The sequence below is a fragment of the Phasianus colchicus genome, chromosome 21 (genome assembly GCF_987193195.1).
Source record: "Phasianus colchicus chromosome 21, bPhaCol1.hap1.1, whole genome shotgun sequence".
Taxonomy (NCBI): domain Eukaryota; kingdom Metazoa; phylum Chordata; class Aves; order Galliformes; family Phasianidae; genus Phasianus; species Phasianus colchicus.
The window spans coordinates 7231138-7256864 of record NC_143456.1 but is presented as its reverse complement, the minus strand read 5'-3'; the positions used below and the strand labels follow the sequence as shown (position 1 = coordinate 7256864).

At 44.6% G+C, this 25727-nt stretch overlaps 3 protein-coding genes across 6 annotated transcripts in view; 2 read left to right on the top strand and 1 right to left on the bottom strand.

Moving 5' to 3' along the window:
• NCOR1 (nuclear receptor corepressor 1) overlaps nucleotides 1–12528 on the top strand; it is a 58669-nt gene extending 46141 nt beyond the window's left edge. For 3 of the 4 annotated variants that reach the window (XM_031591607.2, XM_090122400.1, XM_031591605.2), the window contains exons 31-47: nucleotides 188–444; nucleotides 818–1178; nucleotides 1669–1893; nucleotides 2542–2751; nucleotides 3396–3545; nucleotides 3859–4032; nucleotides 4455–4620; nucleotides 4898–5394; nucleotides 5853–5981; nucleotides 6151–6311; nucleotides 6559–6782; nucleotides 7185–7322; nucleotides 7460–7602; nucleotides 7751–7804; nucleotides 8866–9087; nucleotides 9321–9503; nucleotides 9736–12528. In XM_031591607.2, the coding sequence (XP_031447467.2) occupies nucleotides 188–444; nucleotides 818–1178; nucleotides 1669–1893; nucleotides 2542–2751; nucleotides 3396–3545; nucleotides 3859–4032; nucleotides 4455–4620; nucleotides 4898–5394; nucleotides 5853–5981; nucleotides 6151–6311; nucleotides 6559–6782; nucleotides 7185–7322; nucleotides 7460–7602; nucleotides 7751–7804; nucleotides 8866–9087; nucleotides 9321–9503; nucleotides 9736–9923 (3482 nt within the window). In that variant the 3' untranslated portion in view covers nucleotides 9924–12528. The remainder of the gene's footprint in view (nucleotides 1–187; nucleotides 445–817; nucleotides 1179–1668; nucleotides 1894–2541; nucleotides 2752–3395; nucleotides 3546–3858; nucleotides 4033–4454; nucleotides 4621–4897; nucleotides 5395–5852; nucleotides 5982–6150; nucleotides 6312–6558; nucleotides 6783–7184; nucleotides 7323–7459; nucleotides 7603–7750; nucleotides 7805–8865; nucleotides 9088–9320; nucleotides 9504–9735) is intronic. The other variant, XM_031591608.2, reaches the window with a different exon arrangement.
• A 1182-nt stretch (nucleotides 12529–13710) lies between these two features.
• TTC19 (tetratricopeptide repeat domain 19) lies at nucleotides 13711–17426 on the bottom strand. The gene is made up of 10 exons (XM_031591626.2): nucleotides 17184–17426; nucleotides 17048–17124; nucleotides 16798–16908; nucleotides 16687–16725; nucleotides 16184–16240; nucleotides 15862–15923; nucleotides 15211–15305; nucleotides 14875–15029; nucleotides 14423–14585; nucleotides 13711–14012 (listed from the first exon to the last, which is right to left on the bottom strand). The coding sequence occupies exons 1-10, from the start codon at nucleotides 17356–17358 to the stop codon at nucleotides 13879–13881; spliced, it is 1068 nt and encodes a 355-aa protein (XP_031447486.2). The 5' UTR covers nucleotides 17359–17426; the 3' UTR covers nucleotides 13711–13878.
• A 310-nt stretch (nucleotides 17427–17736) lies between these two features.
• ZSWIM7 (zinc finger SWIM-type containing 7) lies at nucleotides 17737–25649 on the top strand. The gene is made up of 5 exons (XM_031591632.2): nucleotides 17737–17899; nucleotides 19489–19510; nucleotides 21618–21720; nucleotides 24984–25088; nucleotides 25356–25649. The coding sequence occupies exons 1-5, from the start codon at nucleotides 17869–17871 to the stop codon at nucleotides 25470–25472; spliced, it is 378 nt and encodes a 125-aa protein (XP_031447492.2). The 5' UTR covers nucleotides 17737–17868; the 3' UTR covers nucleotides 25473–25649.
• The last annotated feature ends 78 nt before the right edge of the window (nucleotides 25650–25727 follow it).

Below are 25727 nucleotides of genomic sequence, written 5' to 3'. Positions count from 1 at the left end.
AAATAACCTGGGACACTTTGAGTAACTTGAAAATCTGTTCACTGTTATTTTTCTGACATAGTTTTACTCTTGTAATCTGTTATCATAGACTCAGCAAATCAGAATTCTAATAGCTAGTTACTCTGCTTATGAAAAAGGAGTTGTAGTGATAATTAATACTGGCGATGTGACTTTCTTTCTACAAAAGGCACACCAAGAGCAACATCTGAAAGTTTCGAGGAAGGCTTGAAATACCCTAAACAGATTAAGAGAGAGTCACCTCCCATAAGGGCATTCGAAGGAGCCATCACTAAAGGGAAGCCGTATGATGGAGTCACTACCATCAAAGAAATGGGCCGTTCCATCCATGAGATCCCAAGACAGGATCTGTTAAGCCAGGAGAGTCGCAAGACTCCTGAAATCGTGCAGACAGCCAGGCCAATCATAGAAGGCTCCATATCTCAGGTAAATACAGAAGGCACTCATAGAATCTTATGGTTGCTTACACAGTCAGCAGTGAATCAGTTCCAGATATTTGAGTAAGGACAAATGTGTAGGTGTTCTGTTTGTTTTCTTTTCCAAGAAAGCTACTGATGTATGAGACTTAAATATCCTCTGTGTGTTAGAGAAATCTTGACACTTGACCTGCAGGGAACACACTTAGCAAAGTGTGATGTAACTGACTAGTAACAGTGATAAAATCCAATTATGTTCTATGCTGTGACAGCAGCAATGAACTACAATATCAGCCATGTGATTTTTTTAATTTTTCTTTTATTTTTTAGCAAGAGTGAAACACTGGCAGAATAACCTCACTTGATTCTTCTTTCCTTCTCAGGGTACACCCATAAAATATGAAAGCAATTCTGGCCAGTCTGCCATCAAACACAATGTAAAATCGTTAATCACTGGACCAAGCAAGTTACCCCGTGGAATGCCTCAGCTGGAAATGGTGCCAGAAAATGTGAAGGTGGTGGAGCGAGGAAAATACGAAGATGTGAAGACCGGGGATGCAGTACGTTCCCGTCACACGTCAGTAGTCAGCTCTGGTCCCTCTGTTCTCAGGTCAACTCTTCATGAAACTCCTAAATCACAACTGAGCCCTGGGATTTATGATGATACCAATGCACGGAGAACACCTGTGAACTATCAGAGTCCAATGTCCAGGAGTTCACCTATGATGAATAGAGTTAGTGAGGGTATGTTATTCTGATCCACAGTAAGAAAACAACTTTGAGTAATTTCATTTGAAATGTATTTTTAACTTCCTTTTTCTCTGTAATCTGTTCTACTTTATTTTTACTCTAATGGTTCCTCTTGATTTGGAGGTTGGTTAGAAGGAATTAAAGAAGGCTATGAGTTAATTGAAATAAGAAAACAAAAATTTGCTGTGTCATAACACGGAGGTCAAAAAGTAGTTCAATCTCCATTGGCATTTGTTAATGTTATCTAAGAGCATAATGTTCTGAGGGCAGAAACTACTTCTGTATTAGAGGTTCCTAGAAAAGGAAGATAATGTGGCATAGTGCAAACAAATGTAGTTTTAGGACTTAGAATTTTCACTAGATATTTTGTGATATAAAATACTGACTATGATTTCTTGTAATTAATTGCAGCTTGTATGCATATAGCTGTATCTCGTATTGAAAATACATATTTTGAGTTTGGGTTTTTCCTTTTTTTCATTAGCTGGAATATCTTCTGGGAAGTCAGCAAATCATGAAAGGAAAAACACACTTACTCCCACACAGAGAGAGAGCGTGCCAGCAAAATCTCCAGTCCCAGGGGTTGATCCTGTAGTGGCTCACAGCCCTTTTGACCCTCATCACAGAGGGGCTACTCCTGAAGTCTATAGGAGTCACCTCCCTCCTCACTTAGATCCTGCTATGCCATTTCACAGGGCTCTGGATCCTGGTAAATCTGTTTGTATTTTGGCTTTGTTTGTTTGTTTTTAGAAATATTGTGTGCTTGGCACAGGAAAGATGTCTTAATAAAGCTCTTATTGATGGGCAGATATAATTTAGAAGGAGTTGTATATACACTGCTGTGGCTTGATGTCTAGCCAGGAAACTTACTGTAATATTTCTTCTGGAAGCTTCAGATAGTACTTTAAAATAAATATTTGTGAAATGTATTAAAAGCTTTCAGGAAAACTGTGCCCATAAGGGTGTGGAAGATGCCACAGAATAAAAGTGTAATCAGAACTCCTGTGTTCACTTGAGAGATTATCAGGTTGTGTCTGATGATATTAAGTCAGTAGACCTCTATGTAACATAATCTGTCAGTCTAACTTTGTGGGGTGCTGTAACCTTCTTCAGGTGTTTCAGCTATTCATCTTCAAAACTTTATGATTTTATTCAGGTATTTTCTCTAGGAGAATGTGGATTGCTTAGCTTTTTCTGTCCACATTCAGTGCTTAAATTCAATAAAATACCAGTATTACAATGCTATTTTGATTCATTGCAAGAATTGATAGCACTTTGCACTGAAACTATATAAACATCTGAAACTTTGGTTCTGTATCTTGAACACTAAATCTTCTTTTTCCTCCCTCACCCTCAGCTGCTGCTGCTTACCTGTTCCAAAGGCAGCTCTCACCCACCCCAGGCTACCCAAGTCAGTATCAGCTTTACGCAATGGAGAATACACGACAGACAATCCTAAATGACTACATTACCTCACAGCAAATGCAAGTCAATTTACGTCCTGATGTAACCAGAGGATTATCTCCCAGAGAGCAAACTTTAGCTCTCCCATACGCAGGAGCAAGAGGTATGCCTATGGGGTTTTGTCTGGTGTTATTTAAAGCTTATTTTGGATAAGCAGTGTGGCTTGGCAGAAGGGGTTGATAAATGATCAGAACTCAGAAGTAATGCTCTGTTCATTGTGGAGGGATTTAGGTTTCTTAGAGGCACACATTTCTGTGAAGACTTTTCATACGGAACATAATTTTGAAGAAGAGTTTCACATTGAAACGTAAAGTGCAATATTAGACCAAAATAATACACAAATAGTTATGAATCCCTGGGATTACATGGCGTTAGAGTTAGAGATATAACAGGAGATTGCTGAGCTGTGAGCTTGGTTACTGGATGTGGTAATCTGCCTGTCAGTTAAATCAGTTTGGGAAGTTATTCATAGAATGGAAGGTAACAAATGTGAAGGAATTAGTCCAGGAGGACTAATTATCTTGGGGATAAGATACTAGCTCTTGCAGTGATTCAATTGGTTGAAAAAGAAAGGATAAGTGTTTTTCATAGTAGAAGTTATACTGGAGTCCTGTGCATTTCAATGTTTCATTTTATTTGTTGAATATAAGAAGTCTGGACAAGGGTGTTATCAATGAACAGTGTATTTAACGTGTGGACCTTTGATCTGTCCTTGAAAAGTCTTTCTTACGTGTCTTCTCCTGACAGGAATTATTGACCTGAACAATATGGCTCCCACTATCTTAGTGCCTCATCCTGGAGGAACGAGCACACCACCCATGGAGAGAATCACTTACATCCCTGGTACTCAGCTTACATTCCCCCCTAGGCCTTACAATCCTGCTTCTCTGTCACCAGGTATAAGCTGTTAAAAATTGACTTCATGTTCACTAACATCAAATGGTGTGTTAAAGGGTGGAACTTGGGTATCTAATCTGTCTAGTTTCTAACTATAGAGAAAACCCTTTAGTAAAAAGCTGTTCAGCTTTCCACTGGCTCTGTGTGTTAAGCTTTTGCTTTCTTAAATAAGTGGATAGCCTTGACTGGAAAGAAAATGGATTTGGGAAACATGTTGCAAGTAGGTGGCAGAATGTATCGGATAGTGTTTACATCAAACTATGCTTAACTTTAGTATTTGTTTTTGCTGCTTCTTGTCTTGTGGATGGTCCAGGACACCCTACACACCTGGCAGCTTCTGCAGCTGCAAATGCTGAAAGGGAACGGGAAAGAGAGAGGGAGAAGGAGCGGGAAAGGGAGAGGGAACGAGAACGGGAGCGGGAAAGAGAACGGGAGCGAGAAAGGGAGAGAATAACTTCAGTCCCTGCTGAACTTTATCTTCGACCAGGTGAGTGTGCATTGCTGCATTTGGATCAGTCTTCTTGTAGACTGTAACTGCTCATTTTCTATATCCACTGTAAACAATATGCAGCTTCTTAACAACACAATTGCTCAGTATTGTTTGGCTCTAAACTGAATGATGATTTCTAACGCTGAAGTTTCAACCAGAACTGAAGTACGTACCAGGCTTCTTCATCTTTCTGTCATAATGATGAAGTACCCAGGGAAAGGTGTGAATCCCAGCCATGCCTGTTGCTACTTGCATTCAGAACGCTACTATTTAAACTCTTAATAACAAACTTTAGGTTGTTATATCTACAGTAGTGGTGACAGTTAGGAAAGAATGTGGAGGAGAAAACACTGATATGTAGTTCTCTATAAGAGTTGTTATTACTTATTGTTTTTCCCTCTCTGCTGTATGTTCTGCAGGAACAGAGCAGCCTGGCAGACCTGGCAGTCATGGATATGTTCGGTCCCCATCCCCTTCAGTTAGAAGCCAGGAAAACATACTGCAGCAAAGGCCTAGCATTTTTCAAGGAACCAATGGGACGAGCGTAATCACACCTTTGGATCCTGCTGCTCAGCTTCGTATCATGTATGTTTCTTAAGTTACTGTTCCAGGGATATCTTTTCTAATATTTGAGCTTATTAAAAGGTTTGTTTAGTCTGAGGAAGATTCTGAGTGACTAGGATGTGCTGTTGTCAGATGGCTCTTGAATTCATTGCATTTCCACTCAGTTCAGTTTAGGTAGAGATTAGTGTCACTAAAGCTTTACTTTGTTTCCCTCATGAAATGACTCTTTTTTGTGTGTGTGATATAGTTCAGAATATTCAATGTGATATAATTCGGAATATTCGTTGTTTGCCAACAGGCAGCTCACTCCTGGAGCTCCCTCCATAACTCAAGGTTTACCTGCTTCTCGCTACAATACTGCTGCTGATGCCCTTGCTGCACTAGTAGATGCTGCAGCCTCTGCTCCTCAGATGGAAGTTGCCAAAGCAAAAGATACCAAGCACGAAGGAACCAGGATAGAAGAGAACGTGGGACGCAGATCAGCTGTGGTTACTGAGCAGCAGCAGATAGAACAGAAAACACTGGAGGTAGAAAAGAGGGCTGTCCAGTGCCCCTATACATCTGCAAATTTTTCTGGTGGCAAATCCCAGGGACAGTCTTCAACAGTAGTCTATTCAGAGGCTAGTAAAGAGAAAGGACCTCCTCCTAAATCCAGGTACGAGGAAGAGCTGAGAACTCGAGGAAAGACCACAATTACTGCTGCTAACTTCATAGATGTGATCATCACTCGACAGATTGCTTCAGACAAGGATGCACGAGATAGGGGCTCTCAAAGTTCAGATTCTTCCAGTAGTTGTACGTATCTTAGTAACTATCTACTTCTTTACTGTCTTAGCCTTGTAGGGAGATAATAAGATGTGAAGTGATTCTGACATTTAATGATAAAATATTCAGCTTTGCATAGATCTTTTTTGCAAGATCATATGCTTGATAGGTAAATACAGTTTATATATAGTGACTGAAGATTCTTGCAAAATTGTAGCTGATAGCTTTCTTCAGATTCCATGCTGCATCATGAAGTGCAGGGTATTAGAAGTAACCTTATCAGGAGATGTAAAATAACTGAGTTTACGTTAGAATGTGCTTTTGTGGAAATCTGTGTTTCACTGCAGTTCTTATTAGAAAAAGAAGACAGTATTTTGACTTCCATTGTACTGGTGTCATTTTGATGGAAGCACTAGTGTTGCTACATTATAGACAACAAAAGTCTGTAATATTTACACCTTATTCCATAACCTCTGCTTGATAATCAGTATCTTCTCACCGGTATGAAGCTCCTGGAGATGCCATTGAGGTGATCAGTCCTGCAAATTCACCTATACCAACTCAAGAAAAGCTACAGCCCTATCAACAAGAGACACCTAAACCAAGCCAAGCAGAAGGTAAGTTTGCTTATGCAAACATGCTGGCAATTATCTTCCTTATATTTATCATGAAATCAAAACATAGTTAAAATACGTCAGTTTTTAACTCAAGAATCTTTAAGAACTTTAAAACCTTGAAACTTCAGTAATACTGATCTTTAAGACTGCCCTTTTCTTCTTCAATTAGGTGACCCAAACAGGCAGTATGAAGGGACAATTCACCGTTACAGGGCACAACAGGAACCTCCTCCTTCACCCCAGCAACCTCCACCTCCTTCCTCCCAGGCAGAAGGGATGGCACACGTGCCCAGGACACACCGACTTATCACCCTTGCTGATCACATCTGTGTAGGTTTATTTGCAGATAAGAAAAGTTATATTCCAATTATGAAAACATACATCTTGGAACATTAATAAAAACTAGTAATTATAGAATTGCTATAGGGAAATACTATACACTATGTGTCTGATCTTACAGTTGTTTCATGTGTTGCAGTTGGTCTCTACTTGTCTTGTTCACAAATTTTTGAGTACTATTCTGTAACCAATGTCTGACCAAATTCTCTTTGTTTGTTTGTTTTTTGGACACAATCAGCAAATTATTACACAAGACTTTGCTCGAAGCCAGGCAGCTTCTCAGGCCTCTTTGCAGCCTCCCACCACTACATTCCAGAACTCTACCCCTGCTCCAACGCCTGTTTCTACCCGAGCAAAAACATCAAATCGCTACAGCCCTGAGTCACAGTCACAACCAGTCCACCATCAGAGGCCAGGTGCCAGAGTGTCACCTGAAAATCTGTCTGACAAGTCCCGGGGAAGGTAATGCATGTATTTGGTTTAACTGCAAATTTAATTCTCAAATATGATAATTACAAAAGCTTGTGTGGTAATCCTTGTGTATATCAGAAATAGACGTAATCTTTGATCTTGTGATGTTTTTGGTGATTGTTTGGCTCCATATTATCACTTGTAAACATGTTCCCCTCCCTACCAATGCTTGATTTCCAATCTTTAGAGAAGTGAGGATGTTTAATCACTTAGAACTTATGACACTGAATTCTCTATAATTATTCTGATATTTTTGTGATCAAGTATACTAAAGCATGTAACGCATATAGCTAAACAAAAATATTTGTTTAACAGTCAAAATGCAATTGTGTGTGTTAACTGCTGTACTACATGCATTAAGATTATGTATCCATCTCTGAATTCTAAATGTAGACCTGGAAAATCTCCGGAGAGGAGTCATGTTTCCTCAGAGCCCTATGAGCCAATCTCACCCCCTCAGGTCCCCGTTGTACATGAGAAACAGGAAAATATTCTATTGCTTTCCCAAAGAGCTGAGCCTACTGAACAGAGGTATGTGCAGAACTGAGATCCTAGGATAATCTTAAAGCATATGAATGTTGGAAGTTTCTGCCTGGGACTGCTTTTGGAAAGAAGTTAAATATACGATGTTAAGAATGTTCTTTTTCTTTGACACTTGATGTTGGCAGGACTGACTCTCGCTCCCCGGGCAGTATAAGCTACCTGCCTTCATTTTTCACCAAACTTGAGAACACTTCACCCATGGTAAAATCCAAGAAGCAAGAGATATTTCGAAAGCTGAACTCATCTGGTGGAGGCGACTCTGACATGGGTATGCAGGACTTGCTTTTCTACTGAATTTTTCCAACTTGAGATTTGTGTGACTGCTGTCCACAGATGTTCTAAAATCAATGTTTCAAATAACATGAATGAACATAAACATATACTGGAAAACTCAATTAAATGTATTTCAATTGCAGCAACTGCTCAGCCGGGGACTGAAATATTCAATTTGCCAGCAGTCACTACCTCAGGTGAGTTTTTCAGAAAATAAAACTACTTCTGTTTCAGAAAAGGTAAACTAATGCAATATATTTAATGTATATGCTTTCAAGAATGCAGTAAGTGAGAAGATGATAAAACTTGAAAAGTAATATCCCACATGAAAAAAAGGTTTCTTATGTCATGGGAAGGAGAAAAAACGATTGAAGACTTCAGAAAATATTTAAACTGGGGACTTAATATTTTATTTTTGTGTTGTCTGCAAATCTTACGGAAAGAAAGCCATGGAATTAGTTAGCATCTAACTCAAACAGAATTTAAATACAGTTCAACAAAACTTGAGCTTAGTTCATCAAATGTAGTTTAGTTTATAAACCAGGATATGTGAAATGTGTAGTTGTTTGGGTTTTTTTGTTGTTTTTTTATTTTCCTATGGAAAATAAATTAAAATTCCCAACTTCCTGTCATGGAAATATTAAGCATAACCCATACATTAAAGCAATCAGTGAAAGAGAACTGAATAAAAATATGGGAGATAAGAACTGGTAAATCTGAGTCTGAGTTGAACTGCAGATTGCCTTTAAGTGATTTTGGCCAGCGACCTCCCCTCCTCATGCAGTGATTCTGTCTTTCAAGTGGAGAAGGAACAGATCTCCATCAAACTAGATGGAAAAACAGGCTTTTGGAATAAAAATTGCATCATACTTCATAAGATGGATTAGTGTGGATTGTTAATGTGAGGAGTATTTTTCTTGTCTCTTCTCTTACAGCTGATGAGTAGTTGCAGATTTTGACCTAATATGCTTTTACAATCAGCATGTTCAGCTTCCTTTGCTTGTTTATGTTGGGGTTTTTTGCATTTTTTTAATGTGTAATGTACTCTATTGTGGATATTTGGTGTTTGCTGGCACATATAATTTCCTGCCATTGTGAGCTGCTTTGGAGCAAGTTGTTTTGCGTTTAAAAAAAATCTTTTTTTTCTCCTAACTTTCTGCCTCTCTCTAAAATCATCTTCCACATCCCTTTGTAATTTCTGAGATGTATTTTTTGCCTCCCCTCCCACCTTTCCATGTATGTTTTTTTTATCTCCCAGGTGCAGTCAGTTCTAGGGGTCATTCCTTTGCAGATCCTGCCAGTAATCTGGGTCTAGAAGACATTATTAGAAAAGCATTGATGGGAAACTTTGATGACAAGAGCGAGGATCATGGAGTTGTAATGTCACAATCCATTGCAGTAGCACCTGGCAATTCCAGTGCTGTGGTATCAGCAAGCAATGAGACACGTAGGGAAGAAGCCAATCCATCACCAAATTCAGGTGAGGCATTTCAGCTCCCAAATATTTTATGATTTAAAAAAAAAAAAAAAAGTAAAACACTTCTAGCAACAGTGTTATTAATGACTGTGTAAGCTGCTCTTCTAATTGTAGTAAATCAGCATTCCAAAAGGCATCAACTCCTGTTTGGTGCTGAGTGATAATTTACAGGAACCAATAGAGAGGCTAAAATGCAGTGTCATGCTTTTAGGAAAACCTGTCCCTTCTATTTCCAGGAGGGGGAGTTGGCAAGCAGAAGTTAATTGGCAAATCCAATAGTAGGAAGTCAAAGTCTCCGATTCCTGGACAGGGATATTTAGGAACCGAAAGACCTTCTTCAGTCTCATCTGTACATTCAGAAGGGGACTACCACAGACAGACTCCGGTGTGGGCCTGGGAGGATCGGCCTTCATCAACAGGTGAGAAATGCAGCTTTTCTTTCAACTTAATGAACTAGATATGTTAATTGTGGAACAGTCAGATGCAGACACGTAGCACTGGTGTGTTCATCAAAAGAATGCAAGCATTGTCTGAAACTGATTTTTCTTCTGATAGCCGTCGCGACCAAAGCCATGCTATCTCTGAACGTGCAGCTCTCTGATAACTTCTCAGAATGGCACATGTTTGACTTGCAGATACTCTCTCATCCAGGTTCCACGCAGTTTCCTTACAACCCACTGACGATGCGGATGCTCAGCAGCACGCCGCCAACATCCATCGCGTGCGCCCCGCCGTCCATGAGCCAAGCAACCACTCACCAACAGAACAGGATCTGGGAGCGAGAGCCAGCACCACTGCTTTCAGCACAATATGAGACTCTGTCTGACAGTGATGACTGAACTATGCAGATATTATTTTTTTTTTTTTAATTTGCGGGTCAAAACAAAAGATTTTATTTTTGACTTGTGCCCAGAGAGACTTTCCAAGAGAGCGAGGGCCACACAATGAAGAATTAATGGAGAGTCTGTTAAATGCCTTCTGCACGGCTGTGTGTTGGAGGATTGTGATCAAGAAGGTTGACTTACTAAAGATAAATATGTAAAAAGTTTTTAAAAATGTGGACTATTCCTGTTCTACATCTATTTGTAAAGAAAACCATAATGTCTTTAAATCATTCTTCTGTAAATAGAGAGTACTTTTTGCAGTGTTTTTTCCCTTGCTATAGTATCTGGTGTACTTATGTTCAAATCATTGCCTAAACTTTGGGGGTCATTTTGTAATTTTTTTTTTTAAAGCATTTTCTCAGTGTAGAGTTACTCCTCATAACCGTGGCCTCCCTCCCAGCCTTCCCTAACCATACCCAAACCTCCAGCCAGCCTAGCATCGTTGCCCGTTTAATGCTGTGCCACTTCTTGCAGGCATTGTGCTTTTATATTTTCTTCCCTAGACACACTTTCTCAGTGGTGTTCAAGCTCTTGTGAAGATGTTGATTTATTTTTTTTTTAAGACTGACCCCGTACTGAACTGTGTACATGAACATAGCCAGCTCGCTGGAATAAGATGATATATTTCTTTGAATTTTGAATTCTGCCACATTGTACATTTTTGGTGCAGTTGATTTTATTTAGCAACACTGCAGAAATATTATTGCATGGGTATGTTATGGTTAATTTTAAAAAGGATAAAAGAAAAAAAAAACAAGAAGAGCAGCTTCTGGAGGCTGTACCTCACTGTTATGCACACTGGGAATTTCAACTGTGCCCCCAAAGCAAACCTTAGTGTTCTGTGTTTCTGCATTGTATGCAGTTGAAATAGGCTACTAAATCTTACCGTCGTGTTTAACCACAGCAAATGGTTTTCCTGGACAGAGGCTCTGGGTGGATTGATAAGTCCTTCAAGAAGGAAAAACTCTACATCCCAAGTTGAAATAAAAACAAAATGCTTTTATAGAATAATTGAGCAACACGAGTCAGCTACTTGACTTCTGTTACAGCAGTTTGAAATAGGTACTGTAATTTTTACCTTCCTTCAGTCTGATTCTAAAATCTTTATGTAATAATAATTCTGAAGCCTGTGTTCACATCCCAGTTTCTATCTTTATAAGAAAACTTAAAGCTGGAAGTCCTTACAAACGTTTGGCTTAACTCCTGAAGTGTGCAATACATATTAGGGTGGATTTATTTTCTTTTTGAACTGTACATGGTACTGGGAGAGACATCATTCATCCATCACTGCCTGCTCTGGTCTGCTTGTAGCTCCTGTGTACGTCTGGGTCTGTTGTTACAGAATCTCCTGGCATCCATCTTCAGGAGCATCTTATGTTTTGCTGCATTAACTTCAGGAAAATGAATTTAAATCTCTGGGGTAGAAGGACTGATGTACAGATAGCACTGAGTTGGGGGGTTGGATGGCCTGGCAGATTCCAAACTGCTTTTGCACCTCAGTCTTTGCTTAGAAGTTACTTTCCAGTCAAAACATTTTAAATTTAACCCTGCATTTGCAGTACATTCTATGAAGGGTAGAATGTAGCTGTGTAACCTTAAGCCTGTGTGCAGTTTTTCCATAAGATACACAGCTTAATGGTCCAGTTAAGAACCAGTACAGAATTGCTATCAATAGCAAATCTACTTAAGCAAATTGCTTTACAGAGGAAAGCCTTTTTGCCATGGATGTAGGAAAGAGAAATCAGAAGGGAACTTATTTGAAAACTTGACTGTGCATTGTAAATACAGAATTGCTTTGCAGCTGGCAGTCCCCTTCTGGCTTAAAGCACTGATTTCTCCATCCTGGTTTTATACCTTTTTTGTTCCCCCAGCCACGTGTGCTCTCCAACACATTCATCTGCCTGTTTTGGAGCTTTTAAATTGGAACAGAGAGTTAAGTTTCATTCTAAAATTCAGTTGTTTTCATTTTTAGTATAACAAATGCAACACGAAAGAGGCACAAACAGCCAAAAGTCTTTGCTGCTACCTGTACAGTAAGTACAGCATGTTCATCACTAATCTTTGTGCTGCAGCAGCAAAATACCCAAGATAGGAAAGTTCTGAGGTGCGGTGTGAGTGGTGTTTGCACATAAGCTGCTGCTGCTTTTATTTGTTACCCAAGTTTTAACTTCTCCAGCGTATAGACCTCTCCAGAACCTAAGTTAGAGTTAAACATAATTCCACTGATCTTCACGTATGGAATTACATCTCACCTGTTTCAAACAGGAAGGTGTTTATAAATCACATTTACAAACTGTGGTCTGCTACAAATTTTTAACTGATTTCTGGTCAGCGCTTTTGCTATGCTGTCATCTTAACCTCGTGATTCTGATATGAAATCATTTAAGACTTGAAAAACCCATGCATCGTATCTCCAGGTCTTTTTTTCCCCACACAGTGTCTCTCCAGTAGGCAGCGACTTCTGGATTCAGACCAATCAATAAAGGGGATCAGTTCTCAGTTTGATTTTCCTGTGTCTCCCTCTTGTTTTGCAGCATCAAGTTGTGCTCATGAGAAGTGGCAAAACATTTCCCTTAGGGGATGCTGCAGAGTTACCAGCAGTGTCAGCTGGCATCTAAAAACAAAATCTAAATAATAAAGAAAAATTGGCTCTAATGTGTTAGAGCCTCTTTGTTGGTACAGGTGTGCCTTATAACATCCCTATTTCTTATTTCCTAGCATGCTGGCAGCAATGCTGTATATGTGACAGTGAGTTCCTAGCTTCAGCAAACACCAACTCGTGCTGCTTCTTAGCTCACAGTTACAAAGAGCTGGAGCCACTACTAATGCTACTGTAAGTAAATTAATAATGATGCAATTAAAACTAAGAGTTACATTGCATATCTGAAGTTCCTACAGCTGAGCAGTTAAAATGATGATCAGTGACAGCTACTTGTAGTTCTGCACGCCTAGATAAACAACAGTTTGATAACTTCTTGTTTAATTTTGTCTTTCATAGTAGGCCTCCCTACAGGGAAAAACTGAAAAATGCTGTTGTTTAAGCAGGCTGTTCATACTGAATCCCTGTGATGGCATGTAATTTATAAGCCTGATGCTTGTCACATATCATCCTTTCCACTAGGAAGCCTCAGCATTCTAGCACCACATTGTGTCCTAGCAGAGGAAAAACTGGTATTTAGTGCTCTGGCTGCTGCAGTGAGGTAGTCAGAGGCTTTTGTTTCTGCTGGCAGCTCTGGTTTAGTAACACATTCTTACTCTTTTGAGAAGGCAGGCTCTATCTTCGCACGCTAAACGTTTTGAAGATATACATTTGATCTTCAGGCAACCTGTCTGAAAATAACATGAAGAGGCTGCAGCTCTGTCATAATGTGGGTACGTGGTGGAAAGTGTTGTACTGCAGTTAATACATAGTGAACTGTAGCACTGATAAGTACACCCTGCTCTGCTGGCTGGCACATAAAGAGTGAGAATTCCTGTCTTAGTTTGGATCCTCCTTCCTTAGTCTGAAATTTAAGTCAGTGCTGCCTCATGGCAGGCTGTTCTGTTTTTCACAACATAGCTTTAGAACAGACATGTTTTGAAACTGAATACTGTGAAAAGTCAGGAATAGCAAATGACTGCTCCTTGACTAACTGCAGGTATTAGTAACAGGCTAGACTTTTGCTGGCAAACTGCACTCTAGCACAAAGATCTGTATATTACATTATTATACCCGTCGATTACACCACAAATTCAAATACTATTAAGATTTCAGAACTTTATTTGGGGCTTAACAGTTAGGCAATAACAGCCCTTCTTATTAAGCTGTCCTTAAGTTCCTAGTTGCTGCTCCTCTGGAGAATTGTACCAAACTAGTCCCAGACTGCTTGTATTCACCCACCATTGCTGCTGTTGGACTCTTTGGCCAAACTCACTGAGAGCCTTTTCTCCTCTTGGCCAGTTCAGCTAATTCTTCCTGGATGTGCCGGACAGAATCAGCATCTCCCTTCTGTTCTGCCTGTTTCAGAGCTTCTTTATACACTTGTTTTGCTTGCAGAAAGTCTTCTGTGAGAAGAGAAAAAAAGTGGTTCTAACCAGCCACATCACCCACATGCAGAGTAAAGGACTACCTGGAACTCTTAGAGAACAAGGGTGATTTGGAGAACATTCAGTATTTGCCACCAACTGTGAAAGCCAGATAGCAACTATAATGACATGTCAAGGTGCTGCTTCAGCATCAAGGTCTCTGAAACAAATTACAAACGTCTTCTGTCTTTTTTGGAACAGCTACTGTGTACAGGACAAAGCAAACGAGGTCCCTCTGATGACATGCTGGCTCACCTTAGACCAGACCTTTCAGCAGCTGTCTCTGGTTTGAATGCAATACAAGTTGTCTACCCGAAGTCAGCAGGCTCACTAATTAAACTAAAACCAGGAATGCACAGAAGTGAGACACTGGACATTCATTTACTTACTTTTATGCATCAGAATTGCTGCCAGGTTATTCAGCACCACGTACTCCTCAGGGTGTTGTGTCTCCTTTGCCAGTTCAGCTGCCCTCTTCACATGAGAGTATGCCTCATCATAGTGCCCTTGAGCATCCAGTACAGTTGCTAAGTCATTCATGAGGACCACAGTCTGCAGCAGGACAGAAAAAGAATCCTCAGGGCAAAACTGGTGTAGAACTTTGAGCCTATAGCAGCACCCCAGTCATATGTTATACTAACAAAAGTGCTTCCCAGAGGAGCTTTTGGTAAGGAAGCACCTATCTATCAACATGATACATGCTCCCTGTTACTGGTAGGAAAATGGTACTGTCTATGTTCAATGCCAGCAAAGCTGCTTTTAAGGCTACTGCCCTCCCCCGTTTGATCCCTCACAACCGTTATACCTTTCTTTTCTTTCTAACTCCCACTGTACACATTACCTGTGGATGAGTCTCTCCCTGAACTTCATGTGATATCTGCAGAGCCTTCTCATACATTTTTTGGGCCACTGGGAGCTGGTTAATGTCGAGCAGATAGCGAGCATAAGAGTCCAGGCTCATCCCCAGCAAGAGACGAGTGTTGGCTTTTTCTTCAGCTGCAAATAGAGAGGAGTGGAAGTGAACACTGCAGTATGAAGCATGAGTTCACCTCCTATGAGAGCTGGAAAACCAAGCAGTATGAAGACAATGGACTGGCATGAAGGTGGTGCTTAGGCAAAGACAGAGAAACAGAGAAAAGATAATGAAAGAAGCCTTTGGCAGTTGAGGCACTCTCACCTGGCAAGACATCCTCAGGCAAGTCCTTTTGCTTGGCAATCTTCTCCTCTAAGGTCAGGATGCAGAACTCATAGCCAGCCAGGGCTAATTTGTGCCTGCAATGTACAACAGCTCAGCAGTGCAAGACTTCTTCCATCCCTAGAGGGATGGATGGGAATACTTTCCTTATCCTGTAAGACTTTACCCCTCCATTCTTGCCTTCAATGCTTGCTCCTTGATTTTGGTGTACACCCTTCTGACCCATGTGCAAAGGGACCCAAGAGGGAGGAAGGAGCCCCATCAAAAAAAAAAAAAAAGGTAAACAGAAGCTGCCCCCACCAATGCTCTCTCTTTTGTGAAAAAAAGAAACTACAAATTACCAAACACCAACTGCATTCAAAAGCCTGTGTTGTGAGGTGGGGATTTAAGGCTAAGCACTGTGGCTTCTATGGCTACTTCTGCCCTAAGCTGGGCAGGTCATTACAGCAATCACCACTGCATGATGGTGAGCAGGCAAATACCACGTCAGTGAGAACTTTCATACTGATGGTATCTTATCACATCAGAGCTTCCTTAGGCACTCTATTCTTAGAGGCACAAGCCTCTGCTTGGCCACCATTACCACTGTGAAGCTGAGATTAAAGCAAAACATGCCTTTAACAGAGAACTCACTGTTTCTGAGCAGCATAGATACTGGCCAGCTTGAGGGACATCTCAAGGATTGCATTGTCATCCTGCCAGGACACACAACGCAACTGTTACTCCTCCTGCACCTTCCCAGTAGAACCGTTACTTTGCTAGAGAACAAACTTAAGTCCTGCAATGCGCCCATCCTGTTGTTTCCAGAGCAGCTTTCCATTAAAGGAAACTCCTGCCAGGCTCACAGCCAGTGCTGCCAGGTCCCGGTAGGAGGCAGAGCATCGCACCAAACAGACCAAAGAACTGAGCAAGGCGCTTCGCGCTCCCAGTGAAAAGCTTCACCAAAAGAACCCACCTCCTTCGTGTCTCCTGCGAGCAAGTGGCTCATCGTCGCTTTGTACAGCTTTTCTGCCTGAAATGAGAACGTTGAAGAGTCACTGCAGGATGCTGACAGCGCGTCCCTACAACGGAAGACTGCCGGGAGGAATCTGCCTCAAACTCTGGCATTCGTGTTGCCACAGTTATTATCACGAGTGGTGAGAAGTGAAAGGGCAGCCAGAGTCTGGCGCGACCGCCGGCTGGGCAGGTTCTTAGAACTGCAGGACCCCCCCAGCGCCCACAAGCGGATCACAGCCGGGGCTCTTCAGTGCCTTCCCGGGTTCTCCTCGGGCCACGGGTTGTGGCATTCGGTAGTAAGAAATAATCCTTCCCTCGGATGCCGGAGCCCAACGCCCAGCTGGGAAAACCTTGTTCTCAGCAGCACTGCGAGACCGCAGCTGAACGTCCCGCTTCCCAGATCCCAGCTCTCAGCTCTCAGCCCGCGCAGCGAGGAAACCAGCGGCCGCCACACTTACTCACGTCGTCCAGCTGCCCCCGCATGAAGGCCACGTTTGCCATCTGGAACAGACGGACAGCGCTGCAGCTCCGCGGCGGTTCCGGGCTCCCGCGGCCCGCAGCCCGGCTGCTTACCGTGCTGTAGGTGTAGATGACGGCCGTCCTGTTGTCGGCCCGTTGCGCCAGGCGCAGCGCTCGATGCAGCAGCCGCTCGGCCTCGTCCAGTTCGCCCTTCACGACGCTGAGCTGCGGGCAGAGCGGCACGGAGCGGCTCGGGGCGGCGGAACGCCTTTATCCCGGCCCTCCCCTGCGGGGCTCCGCGCCCAGCCGGCGGGAGAAAGCCGTCACCGCACGGCCGCCATTTCCGCCGCGCTCGGCGCCTCACCTTGGCTTTCTTCAGCAGCAGGATGATGGCGTCCTCGCCGTCCTCCTCGCCGCCGTCCCTGGGAAAGATGGAGAAAGCTGCGGGGCGGAGGTGACCGCCGCCCGGCCCGGCCCGCCCGCGGCCCGCCGCGCCTCACCTCCGAGGAAGCCCAGCGCAGCCTCGCCCGGCCGAGCCCGCCGCCGCCCGGCGGACCCCGCGCCGCCGCCGCCGCCCCGCTCCTGCCGGGTTCCGCCGTGCCGGGGTCGCGGGAGCCCCGCGGGGCAGCGCCGGGCCAAGCGGCACAGAGCCCGCGGCAGCGCCGCCGCCAGCATTTTCCCGGGGCGCGGGCCCTTTAAGAGCTCGCCCTGGTCACGTGACGGGAGTCGCCGCGTCAGCGGAGCGGCGCGCTCCGTTGCTATGGCGACGCGGCCGCAGGTAGGCCCGGGCCCGGGGCCCCGAATGGCTGCGGCTCGGTTCCCGCTGCCGGGATCCGGCGGCTGCCGGCGCTCCCCGAGACCCCCGGGCCGCCAGGATGGCTGGAACTGCCCCAGGCCCGGGCCTCTTCCTGCCCGCTCCCCCTCCGCTCTCCCCGCGGTGCGCTTATGCCCGCCGGCGCCCCGCGCAGCCCTTCGCGCTGAGAAGCGCCCGGAGCGCGGCCGGGGTTCGGCTGGGTGCCTCCTCCTCGGCCTCGTGTCAGGCCGGGACGAAGCGCTGCCCGCACAAACGGACCTTCGCGGCTTCCCACCGCCTCCTCATCTGCTCTGTCTCGCCCGCAGCCCCCAGGGCCGTGCTGTGGGACGGGTGGCACCTTGCCAGCGGTGGCAGAAGAGCTTCTGAAGGAGATGAGAAAGGCGTTTCGGGAGACCTCGCACGGTACGTAAGGAGCGGCAGGTCCATCCCTGCCGGGCCAGAGCCTCCGCAGCAGCGTTGGTGCCCTGCCCTCATCTGCGTCCTTTGCACGCCGCTGTCACGTGTGGGCTGCTCCCAGCCTTTGTGCCCCTGCCTGGCATCGACACAAAGGGCTCTGAAGTAGAGATAATGAGTAGTGGCACCCCTTTAAAAAACAACACCCGTTTGGATGCTTTCCAACACGGGACTTAGGGAAAATCTGCCTGCCCAGAGCTTGTGGTGCGTGCGGCTGGCTGTGTGTGAGGGATGATCGTTTCCATGCTTCCTTCCGTGGGGTTTTTTTGTCATGCCTACCACGGTGCTCCTTTTTATGGACTCAAAAGCAGAGTTGAAAGGGAAATTTTCCTAAGCATGATGGTGTTTCATCAGCGACCAGCAGAGGGTACAGCATCGGCCAGCGCGTGGCAGAGAGCAGCTTCCATGTTGCATGAAGGAAGAAGGCACCAGCCAACAGCTTGGTCCATTCCAGCAGCCAGATCAGAACTGTTACCTTCCTTGCATTCTGGATTACCAACACGGTTCTGTGATCTGTGCTGAAAGAATATTAATCTTTGTTTGTTGCTGGGTAGAAAGTCCTCAGGAAAGCGTCTGTGCAAGGCGTGCTTTTAGCTGTGCTAAAACCAACCAAATAAATGTTCAGGGAAGTCTGGCTGAGTACTGCATTGGAGTGCAGAAGGAACAAAGACTTCATATCAAAACAGAGTGGCCACTTCAATTGCTTTTTGTTGTACTTGTCTGGCTCCTGTCAGGTTAGAGGAGATCCAAAACGTACATGTGGCTTTTTAAAGCAGTTTATAAATCCCTCTGTAAACAAGGAAAAAGCGTTCCTTTCGAAATGCACTTTTCCCTGCAGCACCAAAGCTGTGTGCTGGGATGTGACTGTGGGTGGAAGCTGATCAGCCTCTTTGGAGAATAAAATCAGAAGAAAGTTGGAAAAGTCAAACCAACAGCATTAAGTCAGAGAAAATATTTTGAATTGTTGGAAGAAAGGGCTTTAAAAGTTAGGAGGCCTGTAGTCGTGTAGCAGAGTACTGAGATGGTACACTGTGTCCTGTTTGTGATAACAGAAATATCAGCTTGGCTGATCAGTGTAAGCTGCTAGCTAAAAGAGACTGCTTTTCCTAAGTGCAATTTTCCATCTTAACAAGAAGTTCCAATAAACGAAAATAAATGTTTCTGTGTGCTGTAATAAGAGCTATAAACTAGCAGGGCCCTCAAAGACCGTGCTGGGAAAAGAACAACACAAAGTTATAATGCCACAGAGTTCTCAGCTGATGCCAAGAGAGTTTCAAGGAAAACAATGTATGTATTTTTAACCAACTTCTTAAAGTGGCAGAGCGAGATGTGGGGTTTATTACCTGGGCTTTGGGAAGAGACAGTGCTGCTGTGTAAAGAGGGTCTGGTCTCAGAGGAGGACGTTGGAGGCTCAGGGCTGGAAGGGCTGCACTCTGCGAGGCCTCTGGGGGCAGATCAGGGAGAGCTTCTCTTCCCTGTGATGAAGTTTCTTGCAATGGCTCATGCTAACAAAATCACTGTTTTTCTTTTTGTTGCAGTCCCTGATGACCTGCTGCTGGGGTGAGTATCTTTTGCTTTGCTTCTTGTCCAAGTTCTGCTAAAGGACAGCTGATAATCTGTTCTCAGCGCAGCACTGCTCTTTTTTCCTTCTGTAATCCTTCTCGTGCAGAGTTGCTGAGTGCTCTTGACTGCAGTAGGAATGAGGAAATCTCAAGGGTTTTTCCACATTTGTGAAACTGTCTCTGTATCACTGAATTTGCTGCAATGATGTGCACTAATTTGGGTGGATAAAGCATGCAGAAACCCAGAATGTTTACCCTGAGCTCTGAGTCCACCTTCTGATCCGTAATGAGTTTTCTGTGGCAGCAGGCTGTGTTTCAGTGATTCATGCCACTGGAACAATGCATCTCCTCTATGTTCCTATCACTGTGAGCACAACAGCTTCCTGCCATCCCCTCATGTGTTTGAGTCACACGTATGTGTGATGGAAAGGGAAAGTTGAACTTTTCATCCCTCTGTACCAGCAAATTGTTACTTTGAAGATTGCCTTGAGAGGTTTCTTCTCTAGAGGAATTCTTAGGTCAGCTTCATCACCCGTGCACTGATTGAAGTTTGTGAATATGTCATATCCAGGCAGACCCAAGAACTCTTCCAGTCCTCACTGATTGGTGACAAAGGTAGAGAGGAGGCACCACTACAGTGAGAGAAACTTTTCTTTCAAATCCTATTTAACTTTGTGTTCCTGCCAGCCTGTAAGGTTAGCCAGGGGAGGAGATCACCAGGAACTCTTCAGGCCTTACTAACTTTGGGTGTGAAGTTACTTAATATAACAGTTGTGAAAGGCCTGCCTTTGGGAAGGTGTGTGCTGAAGCCTTCTGGACCACAGTGGCCTTTGAAGCGTGGGATGACATTTGACAACTCTCAACTTTTTGTTTCCTTCTTGTCATAAAAGTTAAGAGAAAGAGAAGTTCCCTTGTTAAGTTTAGTAACACTGGGGTGGTAACTCTTGGCAGCTGAATTTCCATCAGTTTTCTGTAACCAAGGGATCTGAAGTGTTCTGATTTCATTTCTGAATCTCTTCCAAATATCTAAAGAACTTCAATTTCCTTTGGGCATTCCCTTTGCTTATTTCCTGTTAGACTGATCAAATTATATACATGAAAAAAGAATTCCCTCAAACTGAGTTACTGAAACTCATTAAACTCAGCCCCCTTATATTCCCACACCTAATCGTTAAGGAATGTCCTACGTTCAGTGTTCCCCCACCCATCGCTGCTCAGCCCTTCGAATGGGGCCAGTCCTTACTGCCTCGAGTTTGTACAACTGAAGTTTTGCTCTTCCTGGAATAAATCTGTCTGCTTGGCTTGTCATCAGTGAGATTGACTCAGCCTCATAGGTCAGTCGCTGCTGGGACGGCTGTGCCTCAGCTCTTTGGCAGTTGGAAGTGTTCCTCTTCTTTCTCCTGCTCATGTTTTGTACTGTTGTTTCATCACTGCTGATTCTTTTGTTGGTTACCTTTGCAACTAATCTAGACTACACATTTTTTTTTTCTCAGTGAATAAAAGGTGTGTAAGGATTATCTCAGCTGCCCCTGAGCTCTCAGAGCAGCTGGATGTGCAGCTCTACAATAACTTGTTAGTCTCATGAGCTGTCTGGACAATAGACTGAATTACAGCTGTCTGGGTTTGGCATACAGCTTATCAGATGTTCTTCTCACCTACATGGCTAACACCACTCACAGTCAGAGGCTGAGGTACAAATCTCACTGCTGTGTCTCTGATGCACTTTGTCTCATTTTAGTTCAGGACAGGAACCACTGCATGTCCTATGTAAAAAAATAATTAAAAAAAAAAATCCTTAAAATGCCTTGTAATTAAATCTGCATTGAGTTTTGCAGAGATGTGTCTTCCAGGAGCAAGGCTGTCATCTGGGGCTGTCTCAGAGATGGGCTGGGGTTGGCAGTCAGTGGTGAAAGCCAGCAAAGCTGAGAATGACAAATGCACACGTTGTTTGGTAGCACAGATAGTGGAGCTGTAACTGGTGGGATTTGGGGATGCAAAGGGAACCTTTGGCTATAGACCTCTACAGGGCTAAGTCCTGTGGATTAAACGAGGTCAGGTGATCTCCTTCTGTGGCATGACATAAACAGAGACCCTTTTTCTTTCAGGCTGAAGTTCATATTTGGCCCATCTGCTGTCCCAGCTTTGGATTTGGTGGATCAACGTTCTGTCACCCGAGTCGTGTCCCCCAGTGGAAGGACCGCGTATCAGGTAAGCACAGTCCTTCCTCCTGAGTCTCACTTTCTGATGGTTTCCAGTTGACATTTTACCCAACTACTGACTAATTAGACAAACACAGAGTCAGTATCAGTGCCTTACAAACCCCTCAAGTGCTACTGGAGAGCAGTAGCCACGGAATGGAATGAGAACAGCATGTTGCACTACAGTTTTCTTTACAGCTCCTGGCTAGAGATGGTTTCTGATTTGTTTGTGAGCATTAGGGTCACAGGAAGGTCTTCAGGATTTGCTGATTTTGCTGCATTATTTTCATCCTATCCAGCAAAAGCAGTTCTTCCTCCTGACAAACTGTATACAATAAGTGTTATCTGCAGTCACTGCATTTCTTTCCTTGTTGCACTTCAAATCCTCAGTGTCTCTGATACCAGTGACCTCCAATAGGATCCTTGCTGCCTGGAAGGAAGCAGTGGAGGCCAAGCCTGTGGCTTTCATTCTAGTTCACTGGTTCACTGTAGCCAAGTCTGTGAATCACAGAAGCATCTTCATAAAATGGCAGTATAGACAGAAGAGCTCATCTTAGTCCTGAAGATGAAGCTCCTTGTGTAGCACAGGACTGGAGGTGGAGCTGAGGCTCGTCAGCTGAAGGAAAAGTCATTGGCACTTCTTTAAACCTTTGCTGGGAAACTGGGTCTGGGTAATGAAAGAAGTATTTCTCACGTGTTCAGAGCTTGCATTGCTTACTTTGCACATGGAATCTTCATCTCTTCTGGGAGCTTGGAGAGGACATCTGCTCCTCTAAAGAGGCATGATTCATAAACACACAGGATTCAAAAACACAGGCTTTAATCTGAGATGAGGGCTTGCCTGTGGGTTTTTGGTAAAGCCTAAGAAGCAGCTGCCTCAGTAATTGAATGCTTAAAGGCTTTTCTTTTTTTACTGTTTCTCAGTTGAATATGTCACTGAGCAGAAAATGGTCACATTCTCTTTGCAGAGCTTTGTCAGGCCTCGTGGGCTAAAGCAGAGTGTGGCAGGCAGGGATGTTCAGTCATCACTTTCCCCCTTTTTGTGCGGAGGACAAAGGAGACCACCTAGAGTCTCTGGTCATCTCGAGGAGCCCAAATGTGTGCTCACATACCCTTGACTTCTGCAGTTATCTTAATCTCAAGAAGCTTGATATTCATGTCCTGGGTGGAGGAAGCCCCTTGAGATGGTGAAGAGATCAGAAGAGCCTGGTGAGAGGGTTTTGATGTGCCACATACTGCCCTGACAGCCTGTTCTGCTCTGAACAGGGCCGTTCTTAACGTGTGTTGCCTCAAGCAGCATGTAGTGCAGCAGGAGCCTAACTGATGCATGCTAAAAAAGAGCAAGTGGGAGAAGTGCTGTCCTGCCTCTGCAGGTGGAGGTTCCCTAGCAGACCTTGGCAGGTTGGTCAGGGCTGGTCACCTGGAGCTAAAGCAAGAAAGGCCTGGCCTTCAGCCTGGCACTGTGGTTATGGTGTGGGTGTCCAGCATCAGCCAGGTATGTGCCTGCATCCTCTGGGCTGATCCACAGTCTGCAGGAAATGCTCCCTGCCCACAGCTGTGCTGCGCTGCTTCAGAGCAGCATTGCTCTTCACCCTGCTGATTAAGGCCACTCTGATGAGTTCAGTTAGAGAAGAATTTGCAAAGCTATTTTCTCTGGAGGCGTGAGAACGGTCCTATTGCAAAATTCTTCCTCAGCACATCTGTCTGAGATGCAGAAACAGAGCAGAACCTTCCCCAGGGCTGCTAGCTGGAGCTCTGACAGGAGTGCAGGCTGGGGCTGTAGAAACTGAAGCTCTGAGTGGGACACATGGTGGCTGGGTAATGTCATTGGCCCTCAGCTCGTGTCTGTGTGTGGTACAGATCCCAGCTGTGTGCACTTCTCCCTCTGCAGAAAAGCACGCCCAGTGCAGTGGGGGTTGGGGGATGTCTGTGACTGCCTGCACACATCCATCTCACTGACCTGAAAGCTCTGCCCTCCTGGCTGCACCCAGATGTGGTTGAGCTGGAATGTGCTTTCACTTGCAGCTGGATCCAGGGAGCTCTGTTTGTTGTGGCCATAAGGTTGGTCCTGTTGTGAAACTCCTCCGAGTCCTCAGAGCCAAATCTGAGATGTTGATACTTCACAGACTATAAAATGCTGTTTGTGTTCCATATCACCCAGCACATCTCGGGCACTGCTTCAGGGGAAAATGCCTCTGCTCAGACAAGCTTTAAGACTTGTAGTTTGTAGTGTAGACAGCTTTTTCCCTCAGAAACTGAGATGGGAGTAGAAAAAGCCCTCATTTGAGTGAAAATTGATTTGTCTTTCAATGCCCAGGCATTAATGCTCTTGCTACTTAATAGAGGGATGGCACTGACTGGGTGTTCAAAGGCTGTTATTTCACAGTTGGTAATCATCCTAGAAGGGCTTGTATAGTATTTGCCTACACTGCAGGCTACAGCCAGCCCTGTGTATTCCTGGTCAGGAATATGGCTGAGGGATATGCAGAGCAGCCACTGCTGGCTGATGCTGGAGCATGCTGGACATTAAGGGGTGAGCAGCAGTCGGGGCACACATTGGCACTGCCTAAATTGTGAAAAAGCTGTGATCTGCAGGAGTGAAGGCAGTTAGCAGGGAGAGAATCTGTGCTCTAGCCCTGCTGCCAGCTGTCACTTCCGTTGCTCACATCCTGGTTTCTTCTTAAATATGTATTTTAAAATTGATTTCCTAGAACTCTGTGGCAGCCTGACCCATCATGAGGATTAGAGCAGCAGATCCTGGCACAGAATGCTGCAGCAGCCTCCAGTTCCTGGAGCTGGTTAGAAAAAGCCTCAGTGCAAGTGCTTACTGCTGCTCGCCCTCAGTCCCAGTGTCATCAGTGGCCCTGAATTCACCCATGTGAATTTGTGAGAAAGAGTTTTGGTCATCTTTGACCATCCAGTGTCTACCAGTACAGGGAAGAAGCTGGCTGGAGGGAAGCCAGGCAACTGGGATGGGTCTTAGTGCTTTGTGGCATTGCCCTTTTCCCCCAGACAAGTCGCTGGATCTGAGGTCTGTTGGGAACATGGGTGTACGTACAGGAGTGTTTCTCTGCAGGGAGACAAATGCACAGAGGCATGGAAAGCTGAGGAGTTTTCAAGTGTGGATCTCTGCAGTGTTTGAGGCCCCTGCTTTCCTGCTGAGAGCTGAGTCTCTGTGGAGAGGACATTGGGCAGATACAGGCTGATAGTCAGACAAATTATACCGAATGCTTATCCTGAGTTCCTCCTTCCCCCTGACTGCATTTATTTCAGGTCCTTGGGAGCTCAGGCAAACTCTACACCTGCTACAGTTCCTGCCACTTCTGCACGTGTCCTGCTTTTGGTTTCACTGTACTGCAGAAGAGTGAGAGCCTTCTGGTAAGCTGTCTGCCTTAACCTGGGGAGCAGGGAGCAAGGGGAGATGGCCGTGCTGATATCTCCCCCCTGAGCCTGGGAAGGCTGACCTGGGCAAACTGGAGCTGCAGACTGTGCCAGGACTTGGTGTGACAAGAGGGAGCCATGTTCCTGCAAGCTGAGAACTTCATTAGGTGCATTCTGGCCTGGGTGGTTTGCTGTGGCTTCCAGGTATAGCATGACATTTCTGTGTTGCTCTTGCTGTTAACTTTTCCACTCTGTTATTTGCAGTGCAAACATATACTTGCCGTCTACCTCAGCCAGGCCATGGGAGCCTGTCAGGAGCTGACTGTCTCTGAGGAGCAGCTCACAAGCATCTTACTGGCTGAGGAAGAGGATGAAGGATGAAAGACTCAGATCACATGCAGATGTGATTTCTGTATACCTCCTGGCATAGCCAGCATTTTTCTTGCCTACAAGGCTGTCAAATGTCCATTGTGGCTGCTAGGCTTATTCTTGTGCTGTAACCAAGTGTGACTTAATTAGCAGCTTTGCACTGATATATAATAAATTGTAAGAAGCTTGTGCTGACTTCAGTTTCATTAAGCTATTCTTGGGACTTCTGAAGATGTTTGAAGCAGGTCTTGGATCTCTCAGGAACCA